The 19267-nt window shown below is 45.4% G+C and overlaps 2 protein-coding genes across 9 annotated transcripts; one reads left to right on the plus strand and one right to left on the minus strand.

Moving 5' to 3' along the window:
- Positions 1-1417: 1417 nt before the first annotated feature.
- DTYMK (deoxythymidylate kinase) lies at positions 1418-9114 on the minus strand. The gene is made up of 5 exons (XM_052804232.1): positions 8952-9114; positions 8323-8431; positions 6650-6740; positions 4251-4448; positions 1418-1998 (listed from the first exon to the last, which is right to left on the minus strand). The coding sequence occupies exons 1-5, from the start codon at positions 9079-9081 to the stop codon at positions 1888-1890; spliced, it is 639 nt and encodes a 212-aa protein (XP_052660192.1). The 5' UTR covers positions 9082-9114; the 3' UTR covers positions 1418-1887.
- Positions 9115-9300: 186 nt separating this feature from the next.
- On the plus strand, positions 9301-18057 carry ING5 (inhibitor of growth family member 5). 8 transcript variants are annotated; one of them, XM_052804223.1, is made up of 8 exons: positions 9301-9435; positions 10159-10248; positions 10956-11122; positions 12563-12674; positions 13644-13737; positions 14721-14856; positions 15014-15075; positions 16038-18057. In XM_052804223.1, the coding sequence occupies exons 1-8, from the start codon at positions 9399-9401 to the stop codon at positions 16078-16080; spliced, it is 741 nt and encodes a 246-aa protein (XP_052660183.1). In that variant the 5' UTR covers positions 9301-9398; the 3' UTR covers positions 16081-18057. The 8 variants fall into 8 exon arrangements, with proteins under 8 accessions (XP_052660183.1, XP_052660185.1, XP_052660188.1 ...); XM_052804225.1 differs by having other exon boundaries at positions 10159-10230; XM_052804228.1 differs by lacking the exon at positions 9301-9435 and adding an exon at positions 9714-9862.
- The last annotated feature ends 1210 nt before the right edge of the window (positions 18058-19267 follow it).

A 19267-nucleotide genomic window follows, 5' to 3' on the forward strand; every position in this document is an offset into this window, starting at 1 on the left:
TGCTACTTGAATTTTAAGCAGCACAGCATCTCTCTGCGTCTAAAATGGTGTAAGCCCTTCAGAGACAGGACATACTTTTTTGGTGAGTGTCTGCCATGTGTGCTTTTGAGGTAGAGGGGAAAGAGCCAAGCAGAGGCTCAAAAGTTTTTGCATTGGTAGGTGGAAAGTGAAACTTGTTTCCTTTAAGATTGTATGCCCGCTGTTTAACTGATAGCTTTTCACAGCATCAGTTTCCAGCTAGCCTTTCAAGCACCAGCTCTGCAGTAGCAAATGTTACAAAAGTAAGCATAGTCAGTTCAATAACCATTTTTCCTATTTTCCATGCAACGGCAGGACACAGCACTTGAATTGGAAGGCTGCACCCTCTGTTGTCACTGGCAGATCCTTTTTTGTTGAGAGCTAGTCACTTGGGATGCATCTCCCTCTTGATTTGTACACAAGAAGAGTTACTACTTGTTTTGTATTCATGCTTTTATGGTTAAGGACAGCTCAGCCAGACAAGATTTTACCTGAGTGTTAACGCAACCCCAATAACAGAGGTGAGCTCAGCTTTCTTAGATCTTTAACAGGTATTTCTGGCTTTTTAGTCAGGAGCGTAAAGCTAATATGAATTAAATGATTTCTCTGTGTGTTGTCGTCTTCCAGTGTTGCTGGAAAGGCCTGATTTAGCATTACAGGTGCTCACCTCCTTCATGAGGAGTGTTTCTGCTACCACGTGCTAGGTAGCTGTAGAGTGAAGGCAGCAGCTTTTTCCATTTCGGCTGATGCTTGTATTAGCAATTTTGCTTTAAATATTTACCTTCCTCTCCCTGGAATCTGCCTCTCTCTCTAAGACTTAGAGCAGGATTTAGTCTCTGTATTGGCCAGCTTGGAGATTAGTCCAGTACACGCTGCTAGAAGAGAAATTAACTGTCCAGCAGACAGAGACATTAACTCTCCTGGTAATCGCTGTATCTCCGTGCACCTTGCAAATGATTCAGTTTAACATTCCAGTTTATTGTTGTTTGCTGGTCATTAATGATGACTTAGATCAATTCATAGCTGATCTGGTTTGGCAGCCTGTGCCAGGATGTTTAAATTGCACTATTTATTGCAATAAATAACTATTCCTCTGATCTTGGCCACAGGAGTAACTTGACCAGTCTAAAATAATTTATATGCCACTCACTCTTCAAGCTGGCCTTGCTATGAGCTAATACATCTATTTCAGAGGCTTACCTGCTCATAGAAGTTCAGTTTCTGTATCATTCTCACTGGACAGCTGGGGAGAAGGCTTGAATTCATCTCTCCTTTCATTTCACAGCTGTAGCACACTGCTCTCCCTGGATTTACTGCCTGAACCGCAGCACCTTCACCTCCCATATATCCTTCTAGAAGATAAATAATCGTACTGGGGAAAAAAAAAATGCCCTGTGCAAAACTTTTAGAAGAGTAATTTATTAGCAAGTCCTCTACAAACTGGTTTCAGCACAGGGAATGCATTTACTAGAGAGGCAGAAGAATCAGAAACGTGGCAGTTCCCTGAAACTGCGAATGCTGTTACCTGCCTCTTGCTGCTGTGTCCAGGGGCAGCCCTGGGCTCCATGCCCACATCTGCACCACAGGACTGGGGCTAGAGCAAGAGCTCCTGCTTGAGGTTGGGAGGTTTTTATGAGGAATTTGTTACATGCTCGTTGCATGTTCATTTATAAAATACAGAAGGGACTATGCAGGATGGAGGGAAGGAGTATATAAAATCACAAGGACATCAGCACCATGCTGGACCCAGAAGAACACATGGGATCTAAGCTGTAGTTACTGGAAGGTGATGTAGGGGAATCATCCAAGCGAGGAATATCCAAGAGGTGAGTTTCCCCTTAGGTCTAAAAGAATAACCTGTATAAAGTTTTATTTCCAGAGTTCTCCCAAAGGTTTATTCTGAACCTCCTGCATGGTTTCCTCTGCAACGGTCTTGATTTCTCTGTGCAAGTCTTCTATGCTCTTTGAAGCATCCATTGTCTGTTTCCAAGACAAAAGATACAGAAACTTGTTACTCAATTAACACCACCAAATGAGAAAAACTCACCTTGCTGTTTTATCTGCTCCTCCTGTTACTCAGTATTGTTACTATTCATGAGCAGTGAAATGAGCTAATTACACATCCTGTGTACCATTTCTGGAGTGGAATTGGAAAAATCTGTTTTATTTAGGAATAGACATTTAAGTAGATGTGGGGCTGGATGAAGGGAAACAGAAGAAACTGCTGCTGCTGCCTGTAGTTTGCTGACAGTCTTTGGGGCATGTGACATAAAGGCACGTAAACATTCTTCATCCTGTACTGTAGTCCCCCAGAAACATCAGTGTATTGATCCTTCAGTGGTTCTTCAAAATAAACTCCACCCATGATAGTAGGAACCTCTCAAAATCTATCACGCGATGTTCCAGTTTCAGATTTGTTGGTTGGGTTTTATTTAAATACTGCAAGCTGAGGTCAGTAATGGTGGTAGAGCTATACAATGCTGGTGATCCTTAGGCTGATGTTTAAAGAATAGCAGCATTGCTCCTGTGTGGTTCAGGGAGTGACCAAGGTGAAGAAAGGATTTGGTGAAAAGATGTAGAGAGGTGCAGATTTATCACAGTGACCTATGCAACACTGGCCCGCACAGCACTGCTGAGAAAGAGCAGGCTGTGAGGATATGCAATAAATAGACTTCATGATGAAATGGTAGCCTTTTCATTGCAGCACAGCCAGCACCCCACCTTTGTGCTCACACAGTATCATCAAGTTGCTTGCTGATCTCAATTTATTTGTGTAACCGATGGTACTGAGCTGCGTTTTGTGCCTTGGACTAATCTGTTCTTTGGCAACGTTTGATGTCTGTTATTCTATCTGATACTGAGGGGCAAAGAGACAAGAATGCTAACTATACCTTTAATGTGTACTGAAACTGGATTTCCACACTCATTTCAGGGACACCTCTTCATCATCTATTCTGATATTTATCTGTTTGATAGTTATGCACTTTGAGATATTTTAAACAGATGCGTTGCTTTAAGTGAAAACTCCTTTCAACCAATGGATAGAAAACAAAAGAAATAACAGAAGACAGATAATAAGAGAAACGTGGTCCACTGCTGGAATCTCTGGAAGAAAATCACAGTTTACAGACTATACACAAGTCCCATATCATCTCATATGACAGCATGCTTCTTTTTGTTAAATGAATTATTTTGGGTTTTGTGCTATGGTACATGTTTTCTGTCAGCTTATTTTTCCAGTTGTTGTGATGTAGGGAAGGTAATTTCCTAGCATAACATTTACTGGAATAAAAGTCCTAGTCTGGTGATTGTTGTACATTTAGGTTCTTCAGATTCTAATAGTACACAAAAACTCTTTCATGTTGGAGAACGATGTTTACCTGAAACAGGCTGTGAAGAATTACTTTTACCTTACACAGTCTGCTCATTTGACAAATCTGTGTACATCTCCAGCTTCTGGTGATTAGTAACTTATCCATAACCTGTGTCCTCCTATGTCTGTGTGAAAGCTACAGAATAAGCAGAAGATGCTGCCCATATCTCATGATCGAGCACTGACAGGGTGATGGAAGATGGTAAAAAGGATGCCCCCACCAGAAAACCTCAGCCTAGATGATCTACACACAGGGTAAATGTGGAACGCTTCCTCTTCTGGGATAAGGCTGCTGGCTGTGCAGTCCTCTGCAAACAGCTCCAAGGAATGAACAAGAAGGAAGAGCAATGCAGCAGTGTGGAACAAAAAAAGATCATGTATTTGGAGAGACTTCTGGTAGCATTCAGACAGCAAATGCTGATGGAAACTGGCCATGTGAGAAGGAAGGTGATCATCAGTATTGTGTCTGCAAGCTGCAGGAGCAATTCCAGAATCCTTGGCAGATGCTGCAGGATGCCAAGAAAACAGGCAGGGAAGAGCATGGGTGTGTCCCACTGCTTTTTACCCAGATTTGTCAGCTTATCTTTAAGAAAGAGAATGATTTCCAGAAAGCTCTTTTAGAAAACAAATCAACCAAACAAAATTCTTCCCCCCATCCCATCAGGGTCCCATAGGGTGTCCTGGAATAGGGAAGTGCCCTCTCTGCCACAGACCACAGTGCACTTGGCTGATCCCCAACGTGTCCCCCTGACCAGAAGCAGGAGGGGGGACCACAGGGATGCGATGGGTACAATTTGGGAGCTCTCATGAGACACCCCCACCCTGGTCTATGACAGGCCTGTTAGCGTTGTTTCCTTACCTTCCAGTTTAATGTCTTGTCCTTCATCAGATGATAGAAGGACTGTAGAACTTTCTCTTGGAAGGAGCTGTTCTCATAACGTTCATTTCCAAAGTTCCCTCGTTCCGCTGCTTGTTCCGGGCTTAACTGAAGAAACAGAATCAGATCTGGCTTTGGGAGTCCAATATCAGGCTGTTTGCACCAGTCCAGGCAGAAGTTCTGTCCCAAACAAAGAGAAGCAAGTTTGAAGTGAAAGAAGGGAATGCGAAGAAGGGGCAAGAAGCAGGTTAGCTGGAGAGTGGGGTGGGAAAGGAACAGCCAAAGAGAGGAGATGCAGCCCGAAACACTAAGCACAGGCTACAAGCTGAAGAGGCAGTATCTGAGCTTATCATGTGGGAATTCAGTCCTGTTAATTTTGGGGGGCCAGGTTTAGCTAGATGCTGCGCACCTCTCATGCTCATTTAAGTTGGACAGAGCTGAAGATTTTAACATCTCTTCTGCAGAGCCCCTCAGAGCTAAATGACAAGTCATGTTTTGAGTGTCTATACAGCCATTATCAGTCCAAAACTTGTGATCAGTCCAAAAGAAAGCTGCTCCCAAATATGAACACCACACAGCTTTAGTGTGGATCTTTCTGAGCCCATGGAGACTCCTTTTCAAATACCCACCCTACCCAGGAATTTCAGCCCAGACACAAGGACAAAGCTTTCAACTTCCAGATCTAGGTGAGAGATTTGAAGACTTCCATCAGGGCACGTGAATCCACAATCTTGTGGAGAGACCACCAAGGCTTGTCCACTTCCTACTCATCCACACAGGCACCAGCAATACTATCAGGGTGACCTTAAATGTATCAAGAGTGACTGAGGGCCTCTGGAGGTGAGGGTGCAGGGCATGGGGGCCCAGGATTTCCTCAATCCTTCCAGGAAGTGGGGAAGGGCTTGGGCAAGAATGAAGGTAGGTCAACTCTCAGCTGCACAGCTGATGTTGCAGGCAGGGCTTCAGCTTCTATGACCACAGGATGCTCTTTGAGCATCGATGGCTGCGGAGCAGGAATGGGATGCATCTGATAGACTGCAACAAGAGTGTCTATGCAAAGAGGCTTGCTAAGCCTGTGAAGAGAGCTTTAAACTAGGCATGTCAGGGGTAAGGTGGCAATCTGTAGAGAACTGAAGGTGGGATGCCAGGAGGAAATGGCTGGGGGATGATATGATAACGGAAGCTCACCTGAAAGTAGGACAACCAAGGCAGAGTAACACCAGTGATGTTGGGGTGGGGCCTGCTACAGACTGCCTGGTTAAAGAGAGGGAGTTGATGAACATTCTTTAGACAGCTGGCTGGAAGAAGGATCACAACTGCAGGTCCTGGTACTCATGGAGGACCTCAAGCACCTGCCTATCTGCTGGGCACAAGCAATCCAGGTTTCTGGAGCATGCTGAAGAGATTCTTGGCACAGTGACTGATAAGCCAGCGAGGAGAAGTGCCCTGCTGGATTTGTTACTCACAAGCAAGAAATAATGGGTTGAAGATACAAAGTTCAAGGATAGCCTTGACTGCAGGGAACATGAGACAGTGGTTTAAAATCTGGAGAGTAGTCAGCAAGACAAACAAAATTGTGGACTTCAGGACAGCAGATTTCTTTTTATTAGGGACCTCTTAGCAGGATGGCCCGGGAAACTCAGGTGGAAGGCAAAGAGACCCAGGAGAGGTGGTTGATCTTCCGGAACAGCCTCCTCAGAGCACAACAATGAGCACAAGACTCAGGAGGATCTTACAGCTGTGTAGAATGACCCAAAAGGAGGCTGACAGAGCTGACTTGTCTTGAAAGCAGAGACAGGCCAAAAGGCACGAGTGGGAATGTGAGAAATTCAGGCTAAATGAAGAAAATAATTTTTACTATGAAGGTGAGCAAACACTGAAAGAAGAGACCAGAAAGGTTGTGGATCTACATCCCTGGAGATACTCAAACCTTGGCTGGATGTGGCCCCAAGAAGCCTGCTTTACATTAGACCTACTCTTGAGCAGGAGGCTGGGCTTCATGACTTCCGCAGGTCCCTTCCAACATACGTGGTTCTGTTATTCTTTGCAAATTTGTGGGCCAGCAGCCAGAGAAGCACGGAGATTCTCAAGTAAATGGGCATAATCATTCTCCAAACAGGCCAGCTTCCCCACAGCCAGGAGTCTGTCCAGATTTACAAAAAGTAACCAAATGAGTTTCTCTGCTCTTTCTGAGGAGGGAGTAGGCCCAGGCAAACAGACCATGTCAATACCTGAGCTGAAATGTCCATCCCTCGATTTCAATCCTCATTTCCCCAGGGGAGGAGCCTGGGCCATGCACACCTACATCAATATCAGGCCTCTAACTGGAGCTGCTTCCCCAAATACGGAGAGGGGCAGGGGCTGCTGTAGGTCTCACTCACCTCTTTGGCACTTGTGAAGGCCACTCCAGAAAAGGCATATCTGTCAACCACAAGTGTGATCCCTTGATGTAGTTTCTCTCTCATTGATGGTCTGAAAACCATGTGGGAGAAAAATAATAAAGTTAGACTCCTTTATAGTGATACAAATGAAAGGAGTTCATCTAAAAGACAGCTCATGAGGCCAGTGCTTCTCTGTTAATGTATGTCATCATTAACAGTGATCATTAGCAGTGTCAGGGTTATCTGTGATGCTGATCATGGCTAGCCATTTAAATGTATTCTGTCCTCTAGCAAACATTAAGCAAATATCCTTTCAAGACACCCAAGTTCAGGATCCCCCAGTGCCGGGCACTGCTCTAGGCAGCTCCACGGCTTACAGGCAAGATCACAAATGAACTCTATTCAGACATGAACAGCTTAAGTCCTCTTCCCTTTTTAAGTGGTTGTCCTGGTTTCAGCTGGGATAGAGTTAATTTTCTTTCTAGTAGCTGATATAGTGTTATGTTTTCGATTTAGTCTGAGAAGTTGACAACACACTGACATTTTCAGTTGTTGCTAAGTAGTGTTTATACTAAGTCAAGGATTTTTCAGCTTCTCATGCCCAGCCAGCAAGAAGGCTGGAGGGTCACAAGAAGTTGGGAGGGACACAGCCAAGACAGCTGACCCAAACTGGCCAAAGGGGTATGCCATACCATGTGACATCATGTCTAGTATATAAACTGGAGGGAGCTGGCCTGGGGGGAATCACTGCTCAGGAACTAACTCGGCATCAGTCAGTGAGCGGTGAGCAACTGCATTGTGCATCACTTGTTTTGTATATTCCAATTCTTTTATTATTGTCATTATTATTATTATCTTCTTCCTTTCTGTCCTATTGAACTGTCTTTATCTCAACCCACAAGTTTTACTCCCCCGCCCCCCACCCCAATTCTCTCCACCATCCCACTGGGTGGAAGGGAAGTGAGCAAGCGGCTGCATGGTGCTTAGTTGCTGGCTGGGGTTAAACCATCACAGTGGTGCAGCAGATTTGTGATGCACTCTGCCTCGGTAAGAGAAAAGGATCCTTTATTCACGACAATGACACTTCTTATTACAACTCACTCATCTGCCTTACGCTTTCCCAGTTTGCTTGGCATCGCCACTACAGCAGAATCAGCAAAGCTTTTTTTTTAAATGAAAACATTTTGCAACATAGATTTCCAGGTAAAAACAACAGCCGACACCAATTTCCCTAGCTCTACATGCAAAGACTCAGGGGCCAAAAGCAAGGACAGCCACTTACAGCTGAATGCAGCCTTCAGCTGGAGGGGAAGTTTGGACACAATTCCTTAACCACTCTGTCACTCACAAGGAACTCCTTGCAAAGCAAGGTCTTTTCATTCAGGAAAGAAAGTAAATTCACAGTCTAGACTGGTACTGTCTCAGCTCCCCAGTTCTTGAATCTAGTATAGCACAGGGATTGGAAATATTACACCTAATGATTTAAAAAAAGCAAACTGTGGCATTCGATCTAAGATTAAATCCAAAGCTGTAAGAGTCCTTAAGACATTGCTTCCAGCCACGTTTCCCTTGCTAAACAGGATCATACCTACAGTACCTACTGCAAGCTAAAACCCTGGGAGGATTCAGCGCCATGCGTTTTTCTTTTACAACTTAACAAACATTGTCTTTACACATGTTCCCAGCGGTTAGCAGAGAAGAGCAGGTGAACGGCGTGGTCCTCCAGGTTCTTCTCCTTCACCAGGTAGGAGCTGATCAGCCGCCCAATCTCCGTTGTTCTCTCTGTAGGAAAGAGGGGGAGAAGGAGCAAACACTGCCCCAAGCTGCTCTTGCCAAAGGGGTGTCCACCTGTCCTGGGGGGCACGTCAGTCTGGGGGTCTATCTGCCCATCATGGGTGGGAGGAGATCGGTCTGTCTGGGGTGGGGGTCTATCTGTCTGTCACAGGTGGGATGAGATCAGTCTGTTCCTCGTGGGGGTCTGTCTGTCACGGGTGGCACAAGGTTAGTCCATCTGGCGTGGGGTCCAGCGTGGGGGTCTATCTGTCACGGGTGGGAGGAGATCGGTCTGTCCGGGGTGGGTGCCTATCTGTCTGTCACGGGTGGGAGGTCGGTCTGTCCGAGGGTGGGAGTCAGTCCGTCACGTGTGGGAGGTCAGGGGCCGGGGGTACCACGAAAGCCCTCGGATGGCGCCCCCGCACCCCCACGGAGGGGGGGGGGGGGGGCACACCGGGCGCCGCGGCCCGGCCTAGCGGGACTCCCTCCCTCCCTTCCCGTTCCCTCCGGGCGTCGGCAAGCCCCATACCCGGGAAGCGGAGGAGGTCGGCGCAGTGGCCATCGGCCCGCAGCGCCTCTACCAGCCGGCGGCCCTGCGTGCTCTTCCCGGCGCGGTCCACCCCCTCCAGCACGATCAGCGCGCCACGCCGGCCCGCCATAGCGCGCACTGGCGCGCTCCGCCCGCCCCTTCCGCCGCCGCCCGGCCAATCCCGACTAGCACCCCCCCGCGCCGCTCTAGGCGGCGGAAGGGCACAGAGACGCCGTGGTCCGGCAGGGAGGCTGCGAGGCGCAAAAGAGAGGCTCCGCCCCCCCGTCCGCCCTACCCCTCATGAATATGCAGCGGGAGCGTCCCCGGCGACCAATGAGCGCCGGGCGGTCTATGAATATGGGATGAGGCCGGGGCCGCGGCCCTTGTCATGCGGGCCCGGCAGGCGGCGGGAAGCGGCGGCGGTGGCGGCGGGGCGCGGGCCGCAAGATGGCGACCGCCATGTACCTGGAGCACTACCTGGACAGTGAGCGCGGGGCGCGGGGCGGGGGGGGGGGGTGCGGGCGGCGGAGCCGGCGGGGGATGGGGAGTTCGAGGCGGTGGCTGGGGCGGCGGCGGCGGCGCGGGAATTAGAGCTGCGCCACGGGCTGGGCGGGGGGGAGGGGGCGGTGCCGCGGTGCGTCATCAGCCGCCGCCGCCGCGCGTCATCGCTGCGCGCCGGGCAGTGGGGCTGTGAGGCGATGGCCGGCTGCGCGGGTCCTGCTCGGCAGGTCGCCCTCGCTCGCTCCCTCGCTCGCTCGCTCCCTCCGTCCTGTCGGACCCGTGTCCCGCCGGGCACGGCGGTGGTAGGGGCCGGCCGAGGCGCGGAGGGCTCGGGGGTCTGCGCTGGGCAGCGGCGCCGCTCGGGTCCTCTCCGGCTGCCCGATAAGCAGTGGGAGTAACGCGGCTGCTGGGTGAGTGTGAGTCCCGCGAAGGCCTGCGCGGCTGCACGTAAGCTCTCCTGATGTATACAGGCGGTTCAGGGTACATAAAACTAAAGGCACGTTCGGGTGCGGGCCTCCCGTTGTGCAGGCTTCGTTCTTGGGGCGCTTCTAGTCAGGGGCAGGGGCTGCACGCTGCTTCTGCGTCTCTCTGCCTGTGTACGCTTAGTGGTGGGGCTTCTAGGTCTGCTGAGTTAGTTTGGGGTCAAAGGAGGGATGGCCGCTATGAGGAGAACAGGCTGTAGTATTTCTTGGCCTTTACCTTCCAGGTATTGAAAACCTGCCTTGCGAGCTGCAGAGGAACTTCCAGCTGATGCGGGAGTTGGATCAGAGAACAGAAGGTGTGTTCAGGTATTTTGGTAAGCGAAGTCTGACGGAGAGCCTAGACCTGAAGGACCGGAAGGGTGTCCCGTGGAGACTCAGCTTTAGAAAATGTGTCTCCCCTCCACCGCTTTTCCTTTTCTCGACGCAAGTGCTGTGCGGTGTTTGTTTCTTTTCTGTGAAGGCTACAGCTCACAGGACTAGATTTTTTTTTTCAGCAGTTGCATGTTAATTTGTAGCTGGGTGATCGCTGTACCCGATGGCCCCTCGGATGGCCTTACTTGCCTGTATTTATTTCTACATCAGCTGAGTTGTAGATTGCTGGGTCTCTTGCAAGACTGATTTTTTTTTTTTCTCTTCTGAGGTTGTTGATATCTGGTTGCACATTAGTGATTTTCAGTCTGAGCCATTAGAACGGTAAATGGCTGTGCAGCAAATACGGTGTTCTGCCTGTGGGAAGAGAGGTTGAAGTTTGTGGACCCATGGGTTCAGTTTCTGATCTTAACTGTGAGCCCCTCCTCTGAATTAACTGTAAAACACTGGGGAAATCAGAATCACATCACAAGTGTTGAAGAGTGAATACCTTTAACTTAACATGTTTTTTTTTAAAAAGGTAAATACATTAAGGAATTGGGGGGAGTCCAAAAACTGTCAGGAAGGGTCCTCTAAATACCATAAAGAGGTAAAGAAAAAAATACTTGCTTTGGCAGACAGCTTTCTCATGTGTATATACTTTGCTCTTCAGATAAGAAAGCAGAAATTGACAGTCTTGCAGCAGAATACATTGAATCGGTGAAGAACATGTTACCTGAGGAACGAGTGGAACACCTAAGGAAAATCCAGAATGCCTACAGCAAATGTAAAGAGTACAGTGATGATAAAGTCCAGCTGGCTATGCAGACGTACGAGATGGTGAGGATAACAACCAGCGAGACTTTTGTAAAAATGGTCATACTCTGGAATGGGGCTGCGGATGGGCGTGGAAGACACTTCCACGGCGTCTACTTGCCCTGACATATTTATGGTTTTGCTTAAATATCTTACTGAAGCAAATTATTAGTCCTCAAGCTTATTTTTCTTACTGTTGCCTTCCTCAAAAAGCTTCCTCTTGTGTCACCAGGTTTTGCGTCAAGTAGACTTCTCTTCTGGTGAAGACCTAAATGCATTTAACCCACTTGGAGATTGCTTGATCGGTAGTACCCATCTGCTGTGTAATAATACCAGCAAACTTACCCCACTCCCTCTTCCCCAGCATCTCCCCAGTCACCCGGTAATTTACTTAGGGCTGGTCTTGGTCATAAGCAACATTTTTTAAGTCAACTTCAGTACTATATTGTGGAGGAACGGAAGGAAGTCTGCTCCATTACCTTGGTTTCCAAGTGACAAAAGAAAGCAGACCCATCAGTGCCACCATTCTGGTTGTATACTGGGCACCAAACTTTCCTTGATGGACCTGGTGGGAAAATCTTGTTTCTTAAGAAGCAGCTTTTTTCTTCTTCTGCCCCTACTCCTGTGTCCATTTAGCTGTCCCTTGAATAATTCTGATCTCTGTGTATTTTATTCCCTAGATAAAACTTGAGCGAAGGGAATCCTTTTGACTGTACTTAGTGTGTTTTGTCCAGCTTCTAGAGATGCTTTGGGTTCCGCTACATCTGCGGCACATTTTATTGCCATCAAACACTGCAGAAAAGGAAGTGATTTCACAAGAATTGAAACGTGTCCTAGATAACTAATTTGAGGACTAGGTATTGCAGCAACACAGTCTGGGGGTGGTGGCTTAAAATACCTTTGCTACATCTCTGTTCTGGAAGCCACATTATTGCAGTCGGGGTCGTACAAGGTATTTAATATGTATTGACTTGATATTGGAGATAGTCAGCAGAAGCCTGTATTTATTACTAAATTTCTTCTGATAGCGTGCCACTGGAATGCCAGAAAAAATAGACTGATCTACTCAACACATTTCATGGACAATAGTTGAAGAATGTATTTTGAAAATTGCAGGGAGAAAACAATTATTTTTAATATCTCTCATTGTCTTGTTCTTTTCTGCAAACCATTAGTCTGAGTTGCTTTGACTCTCCTTTATGCTGCCTCCCTTTACCTTCCTTTCTCTTTGTCTGTAGATGGAGTGCATCTTCTTGCTTTTGCCTGTTTTCTTTTTCTGTCTGCCTTAATTCCCTTTGTGTGTACCATTTCCCTTTTTCCAGTTTGGTACTCCTTTTATGCCTTGTTCGGAAGTAGTATACTCCTGTTCATGCCGATAACGGCCAAGTTATTAGACCTTCCTGTTTTCATTTGGGGATTTTTTAATTTTTTTTAATTCAGTTTGTGGTTTCCTCTTCTGTGCAGGTGGATAAGCATATCCGCCGGCTGGATGCAGACTTGGCACGGTTTGAAGCAGATCTGAAAGATAAACTGGAAGGCAGTGACTTTGAAAACCCTGGCTCTCGAAGCCTGAAAAGTGCGTAAATTTTATATGGTTGACAGCCTTTTCCAGCACTGTCTGGCTAACCAGAATATAAAGGAGGCTGTTATTTCTGGAGGAGGAAAAGAAGTACACCTTAGTGTACTTCTCTACTTGTTTTTAATGCTCGTCAAATATTTACAGTGTTCTGGTGGGCAGTAAACAGATGAAGAATGATCTAGTGCCGGGATCTAACTCACTGTCTCTGCTTGCCAGATCATCCTGAGGTGGCCCACGGTTACTGGTTGTAAGCAGCTTACTGGCCAACGGGGAACTAACTGACAAAACTGAACTGATGTTGTTAACAGCTCTTGAGTGTAACAATCCTAGTTTCAGGCTTGATCTGTTATTGAGTAAGTTCTAAGCTCTTTTTGAGGAGAGGCGATTTGCCTATTTTCCTTCTTTTACCAGAATTTGAATACTAATCAAGCTGAGAACAGCAGAAAAAATTAGGAGTTAACGGAAGGTACCAGTTTCTATATACTAGTTGTACCAGTTAATGTATACTGCAAGTCTCATACGATTACAGTGAAATTTGAGCATGGCTTACAGCAGCACAGCTTCATGTTTTTGAACTATGAAATAAGGGATGTGGAGATAAAAGTTACATTAGTTATGGAGTAACAAATTAACTGGGTGAGTGTCTAAAAATATACTGAGATATAAAAAAAATTACGGCATGTCTAATCAAATATGGTGCTATTTATATCTTGTGCAGCAATATGGGCTAACATTGTACTGCAGTGATTTAATTGCCAAAACTGCAAATGCAAGAGTTTGGTGCTCGGTCATGCTACATGCCAATTTGGCATATTTGTGGCACAAAAATGTATTTCAGAATCAGTGTTCATACTCAGTTACATATGAAATAAGGATTTCGAAACAACAGATGCATCAAAAGAAAAACATCTGGGGATGTTTCTGGTATTCAAGTGGGTTGAAATTATGGGTTTTTTTCCTTTATAGAGGGACGAAGTCAGAAAGACAAAAGAGGCTCTCGCGGTCGAGGCAGGCGAACATCTGAAGAAGATACACCAAAGAAAAAGAAACTCAAAGGAGGGTAAGGCATACCCAGTCACAGCTCTGGCGACTTTGCCTTGACACTTCATGAATTTTCTGCAAGCTCATGTTACCCTATTTATGACTCGTGTCTGGATGGTGAGCGGTGTTAGAGTGTTCTGGTCTTACTCTATTTCATTAGTGTCCTTCTTAGGACAAGTCAGCTTTGTTAATTAACTCCTTGGTTGGCATGTGGAAACTCAGCATGCTTGGAATGCCCTCTGACTGGAAGGACGAGATGAGCATCTCTGTTGCTGTTGGCAAGCTGGGAGAAAATAGCTTTGTTGTCCTGCGGCTATTTTTAACAGTTGCTTGTGGTGTTGATTGTAAAAAGAAACGCTTGCCCCTCAGGACAAAAATAGATGTTGTATTGTTGTTCTAGGAATCTTGGAGAATTTGGCAGGGGGGGCGGATTTCAAAGAATCGTGTCCTAGATAGTCTTGAATAATCTAATTTGGTTTTGTGAAGCAAGGCAAAAAGCATGTCCCCTTTCTGTGATATGATTTATATTAAAGGGGCTCTGTTAATTCTAATATTTGCAGTTGGCTGAATGGAAGGGCACAAAACTAAAAATAGTTTCCATTGACTGTTACTGACATGTCAACTTAATACATTCCTGTCAGAGCAAGAGGGTTTGCTCATGCCTGACGACGAGAAAAGAATGTATATTAAAACATATTGGGGGAAAAAAATTTGATTCTTCTGTCCACAAGCAGAAGTGTTCTGTATGTAGTCATGGCATCTATAAATCATTCTCTTAATCCTTTATAGTCAAGCTCATGTTTTGTGTTTGATCAAACCTACCTTATGATTTTAGTCACTGGATAATATGTGATAATGTGATCTAAACACTAAACTAGGGTCAGTGTGTTTTAGGGAAGATACTGTTAAAAACTAATTTTCCCAAGTGGGATTTAGATCTTGGAAACATGGTGTTGCCTGCAACTGGAAAGTGTTTTGTCCTCAATCTGTCCTTGTCCACAGATCTGAGTTTGCTGATACCATCCTGTCGGTGCATCCCTCAGATGTCCTAGACATGCCAGTGGACCCCAACGAACCTACCTACTGCTTGTGTCACCAGGTGTCCTATGGAGAAATGATTGGCTGTGACAACCAGGATGTAAGCACTTGAGATGATTTATTTTCAGGTGTTTGCTACATCACAACACTGTGAAATCCGAGGGGGGGTACTTGCTCAACTAGATCATGCAAAATGAAAGTAACGTTTCTGAAACACTAAGTATCTCCTCTGTGGGTTTTTCCTTTCTGTTTCGCAGTGCCCAATTGAATGGTTCCACTTTGCTTGTGTGGACCTCACCACCAAACCAAAAGGGAAATGGTAAGTATGACAACATATAGCTTTTTGATTTTTATCAGGCTACAATTTGCCTCAACAAGAATCGCAATAAGAATTAAAACCCCATTGTGACCCTTCCTGGCAGAGGAGCTTTGCTGTTGTCATTGGAGGGTTTGCATCCTCTGTGGTTTGGGATTGTGTTTGTGTGAATGTAGAAGGTACAAGGGGAACCTTCTTCCTAAAGTCTACATCCACGGGAGTCTTTGTTTCTGGTGGGAGCAAAACAAGGACCCGGGCATATGCAAAATTGCATGATAAACAGCAGGTTTTGATCTGAGGGTAAACGTGTATCTGATCTTGTGTAAACATGTACATGTTAACATCTCAGGTTTGCTGTATTGTCACATAGTTGTGGCTGTACTTAAAACTGAGAAGAGAGATGTGTTTATTTTTTTCACTTCTGGAAGCAAAGTTTGAAAACTGCTCTAGGTTTTGCTTATGTACGTGCTCATCTTGGAAAGAGTCATAGGCTTGTTCTTTACTTGGTTTCTGTTTAATGGACTGCTCTCATCTAATTAACAAGATGCCTGTTAGAAACAGGCTTAACTGAAAGTGAACTGCAATCATTGGAGGGAGAGAAAGGAATGAATTGGAGGAACGTATCTTTTTTTTCTTTTGCCTGTAGAGGAAGCTTGTGTGACAAACTTGGAGAAGTTACTTGGAGTAACTTCTAGGTGCATGAAGTAAGGTGAATCACAGCTGTGAGGGGGCTGATGAGCCCTGGAAGCCTTCCAGTGCTATCTGTCACTTCTGCCCACCTGAGTTGGTACAATTCCTTTCCTATTTGCCCAGGCTTCCTGCACGTCATGAAAACTGTTGCAGTTACTTCAATTGGCTGCTTTTAAACCACCCTCCTACCCACTCATTCCCAAATACTAAAAAGAGTTCTTGGGCTATGTGTTGTTAACTTCAGGAACTAATTACTGCCTCTTTTTTCCTTGTAGGTTTTGTCCTCGTTGTGTTCAGGAAAGAAAGAAAAAGAAGTGAGGAGTAGAGGGGAATACATCCTCTGAGGCAAGAAGAATTTAATATATTCCTTCATTCATGTTGCAATATTACCTTTGATTTTTTTTTTTTTTTTAACCTACCCTCCTCCTTTTTCTGGTATGTTATTTAATTGTCCAGCGGCCAGTTGTAATTCCTGTTCTTTCACGAGAAAATGACTTTGGGAGGGAGTCCCAAATCCCTTTGCCACAGGGATTTTATTTATGTTACACTTGCACAGCACTGAAATCTGTGTTACTCTGAAGTGCTAGGGCACTCAGGAGCTGTAGTCTCTGCTAGTTTATAGGAGTCTGTGAAACCACGTAAGGCATTGCAGGAGAATGAACTACCTGTATCTTCAGCACGGTGCATCGCCATCGTGGAAATAGTTTAGGCCTGGAGCTTGGCGGGCAGAGAAAAAGGAATTTTCTCTGATGTAGCCTTTGTGAAAGAAGTAGGCTCCGTTGTTTAGGTGTGAAGTCGATTTGTTCTGCAGCTTTGTAGTTCAGAAAGGAACGGGAAAGCTGGTTAACTGTTCCCGGTGTCCATTTCCTCAAAGCCAAGTACTGTGCTTAGTTTTGACAGGGCAGGGATGGGAGAGAGGTATGATTGTATCTTCTCTTTTGGGGAATTTCTTCTGTCTACCTTTGCACTGCCTTTATTTTACTTCATCTTGCCCCCATTCACATGAACCTTAACAGAAGCAAACCATTTGACTTTTCACCTCCTTGTAGAAAAGGTTTGGGAGAAAACCTTTAAATAGCAAAGGAATTGTCCTGCAGTATTTCTTAGTGACTAATATTGAGAGAGGGCGCTATCTTTCCTGGCTGTTTCCATTTCTCTGAAGATCCTTTAAGTACATTACTGTGAGGATAAAACCTACAGTATTCTTGTAGAGATAGAAGGTCGGGTTTGTTCATAAAATAAGATGAAGGCCTGATTTTTGTTACTTGTGTTTGCCTGTGTTGCACCTGGGTAAATCAGGAAAACAAGCCTTAGGGGAAGGCTCTGTAAAGAGGATGTGTGTATGTTCCCCTGATGGTGTGGCAAAGCTGAAAGGTGGCCATGTGGTAGCTTGGTGGGGGGTTTTGAATTGCATTTGGGATGAAGCACTGCTATTGAAGAAGGCTATTCAGCAGGAATGCTTTAAAATGACTTCTTGTCTTTGGGGGGGGGGGGGGGGGGCGGGCGGGCACATTTTCATGTTCTTGACTTCTTTAAGCTGCCTTTCAGATTATGAATGTGAATCCTTGCTGTCATCACAGTGTCAGTTGCTGCAGCGGAAGGAAGAGAAGGAAATTGGGTGTAGGAAAACAAAAGTCTTTCTGTCTTTTTCCTTCCTCTGAGTTATAGTGGATGCAGAAGTTGAGGGAAGAGCAGAGACAACTCTTGTCTTCATATATATCCCCTGTATTATGGGGCTTACCTGCCCACAATAAAAGATATTGTAGGGAAAGGTGGTTCTGCTGGTGGAGGGGAAAAAAAAAATAAAAGCTTCAAACCAAAAACCCCTGCAGCAGGAGGCACCAGGGTTCATGAACTTTGCTGGCTGTGATCCCTGATGTGTGTTAATGGCAGCTCTGTGCAGGGCTGTGTACTACTTTGCATACCATTGTGCAGGAGCTCTTGGTATAGACTGCTGGAAAGGCCTTAAGAAACTTCCAGATAAGCTTTTTTTTCTGCTGTAAAAACAATCTGAATAAACAGTACAGAAGAAAAAAAAAAAACCAACCCACTTCTAGTCAGATTTTGGCACCTGTTTCCCAAAGAAAAAAGTTTTTTCCCCTGTTATACTGACCCTCTTACTTGTGTTTTGCAATGAAAGAAAGTAGAACACAGTCCTTGCCAGTTTTCCTCCCCTGCTTTGGTCTGTTGGGCTTTGTAGATGCTGCAGGTATGCCAAGACTGACATAGAAGAAACCTCTTGATACTGAGACAGCTTTTCTGTGAACATTTTGATTTACTGCATCTGCTATGGGGGGGGGGGGGGAAAAAAAAGAAAAATACTCATCTCCAGGGTCCTGTCATTTAAAGTGTGATGTTGCGCATGTCTTTGCTACGTTACATCACTCCATGTGTTGTATATGAAGTTTCCATGGATACGTTTACAAGATGATGCACGCTTATCATTGTTGCTATTGTAATAGCACTGGGAAAGCAGGCAGCCAAATTAAAAGCAGAGAGGGAAGGAGGAACTTAGAAATACAGTCAGCCCTCTTTTTCTTTCTGCCTCCATTTTTTTTTTGAGCAAATTTAATCGTGATACTTCATGAGCCAGCCTGTAATTCAGCAACCAGTGAGTGAGCTGCTACACTGGATTAATGTAGGAGCGTTACTGTGTCCTGAAGACTAGTGTCAGTGCCGTTTCAGGTTTTATTTTCCCCTTCCATCCAGTGATATTGTATTTGATTTTTTGTTTGTTTCTTTTTTATTATTATTATTGTTATTATTATTATTATTTTCCCCTAAGGCTTTATTAGTAGTGGTATCACCATAGATTAAGCATTTGATTTGAAACAATCTCAAAATTCCACTGCGCCTCTCCGGAGGTCTTGCTGGAAACGTGCCCTTACAGAAGCGCGCAGCTGCGGATAAGTGAGTGCGGAGCTGACCACCCTCAGCTCGGGAAAGATGGTCGGTAGGACAGTAAAATGCATTTTGTTAGCCAGTGCTTTCTGGGGCTCGGAAGAGCGGACCTTTTCCGTTTTAACCAGCAAAGCAAAAAGAAAAACAAGCTCTGGAAGTTACCGTCAGCCCTCAAAAAGAAAGATAACTTCGCAGGAATCATGAACAGTGTGAGGTACAACATACTCCTTTATGACGTAACGTCTCTAATGTGTCATCTAATGTCCAAAACCAGCAATAAACTGTCCCCCTCAGCCCATACAGGCTCAGGAGTGTCTCTTGGCCACGTACAGCTGGCTTTAGAGATTTTTAAAACTCCTTAGAGACAGAAATACCAGTAGCCTTCATTTTTGCTTACAAAAGGATTTAAATCTTTCTCCTGAATTTTGAATGTACAGTGTTAAATATACTTTTCTGGAGAAGGGTGAACAAGACTGTGATATATGTAAAGGAATGTTCCACTAAAGATTGTCAAAGCACCAGGAATACCCTGCGGCGTTCAGCTTTATTGTAGCTCATCCAAACTGGAGGTGAAATGACTTTAACCCGATTGTTCTATTTTTTA

Source organism: Harpia harpyja, chromosome 12 (genome assembly GCF_026419915.1).
Source record: "Harpia harpyja isolate bHarHar1 chromosome 12, bHarHar1 primary haplotype, whole genome shotgun sequence".
NCBI classification, from domain to species: Eukaryota; Metazoa; Chordata; class Aves; order Accipitriformes; family Accipitridae; genus Harpia; species Harpia harpyja.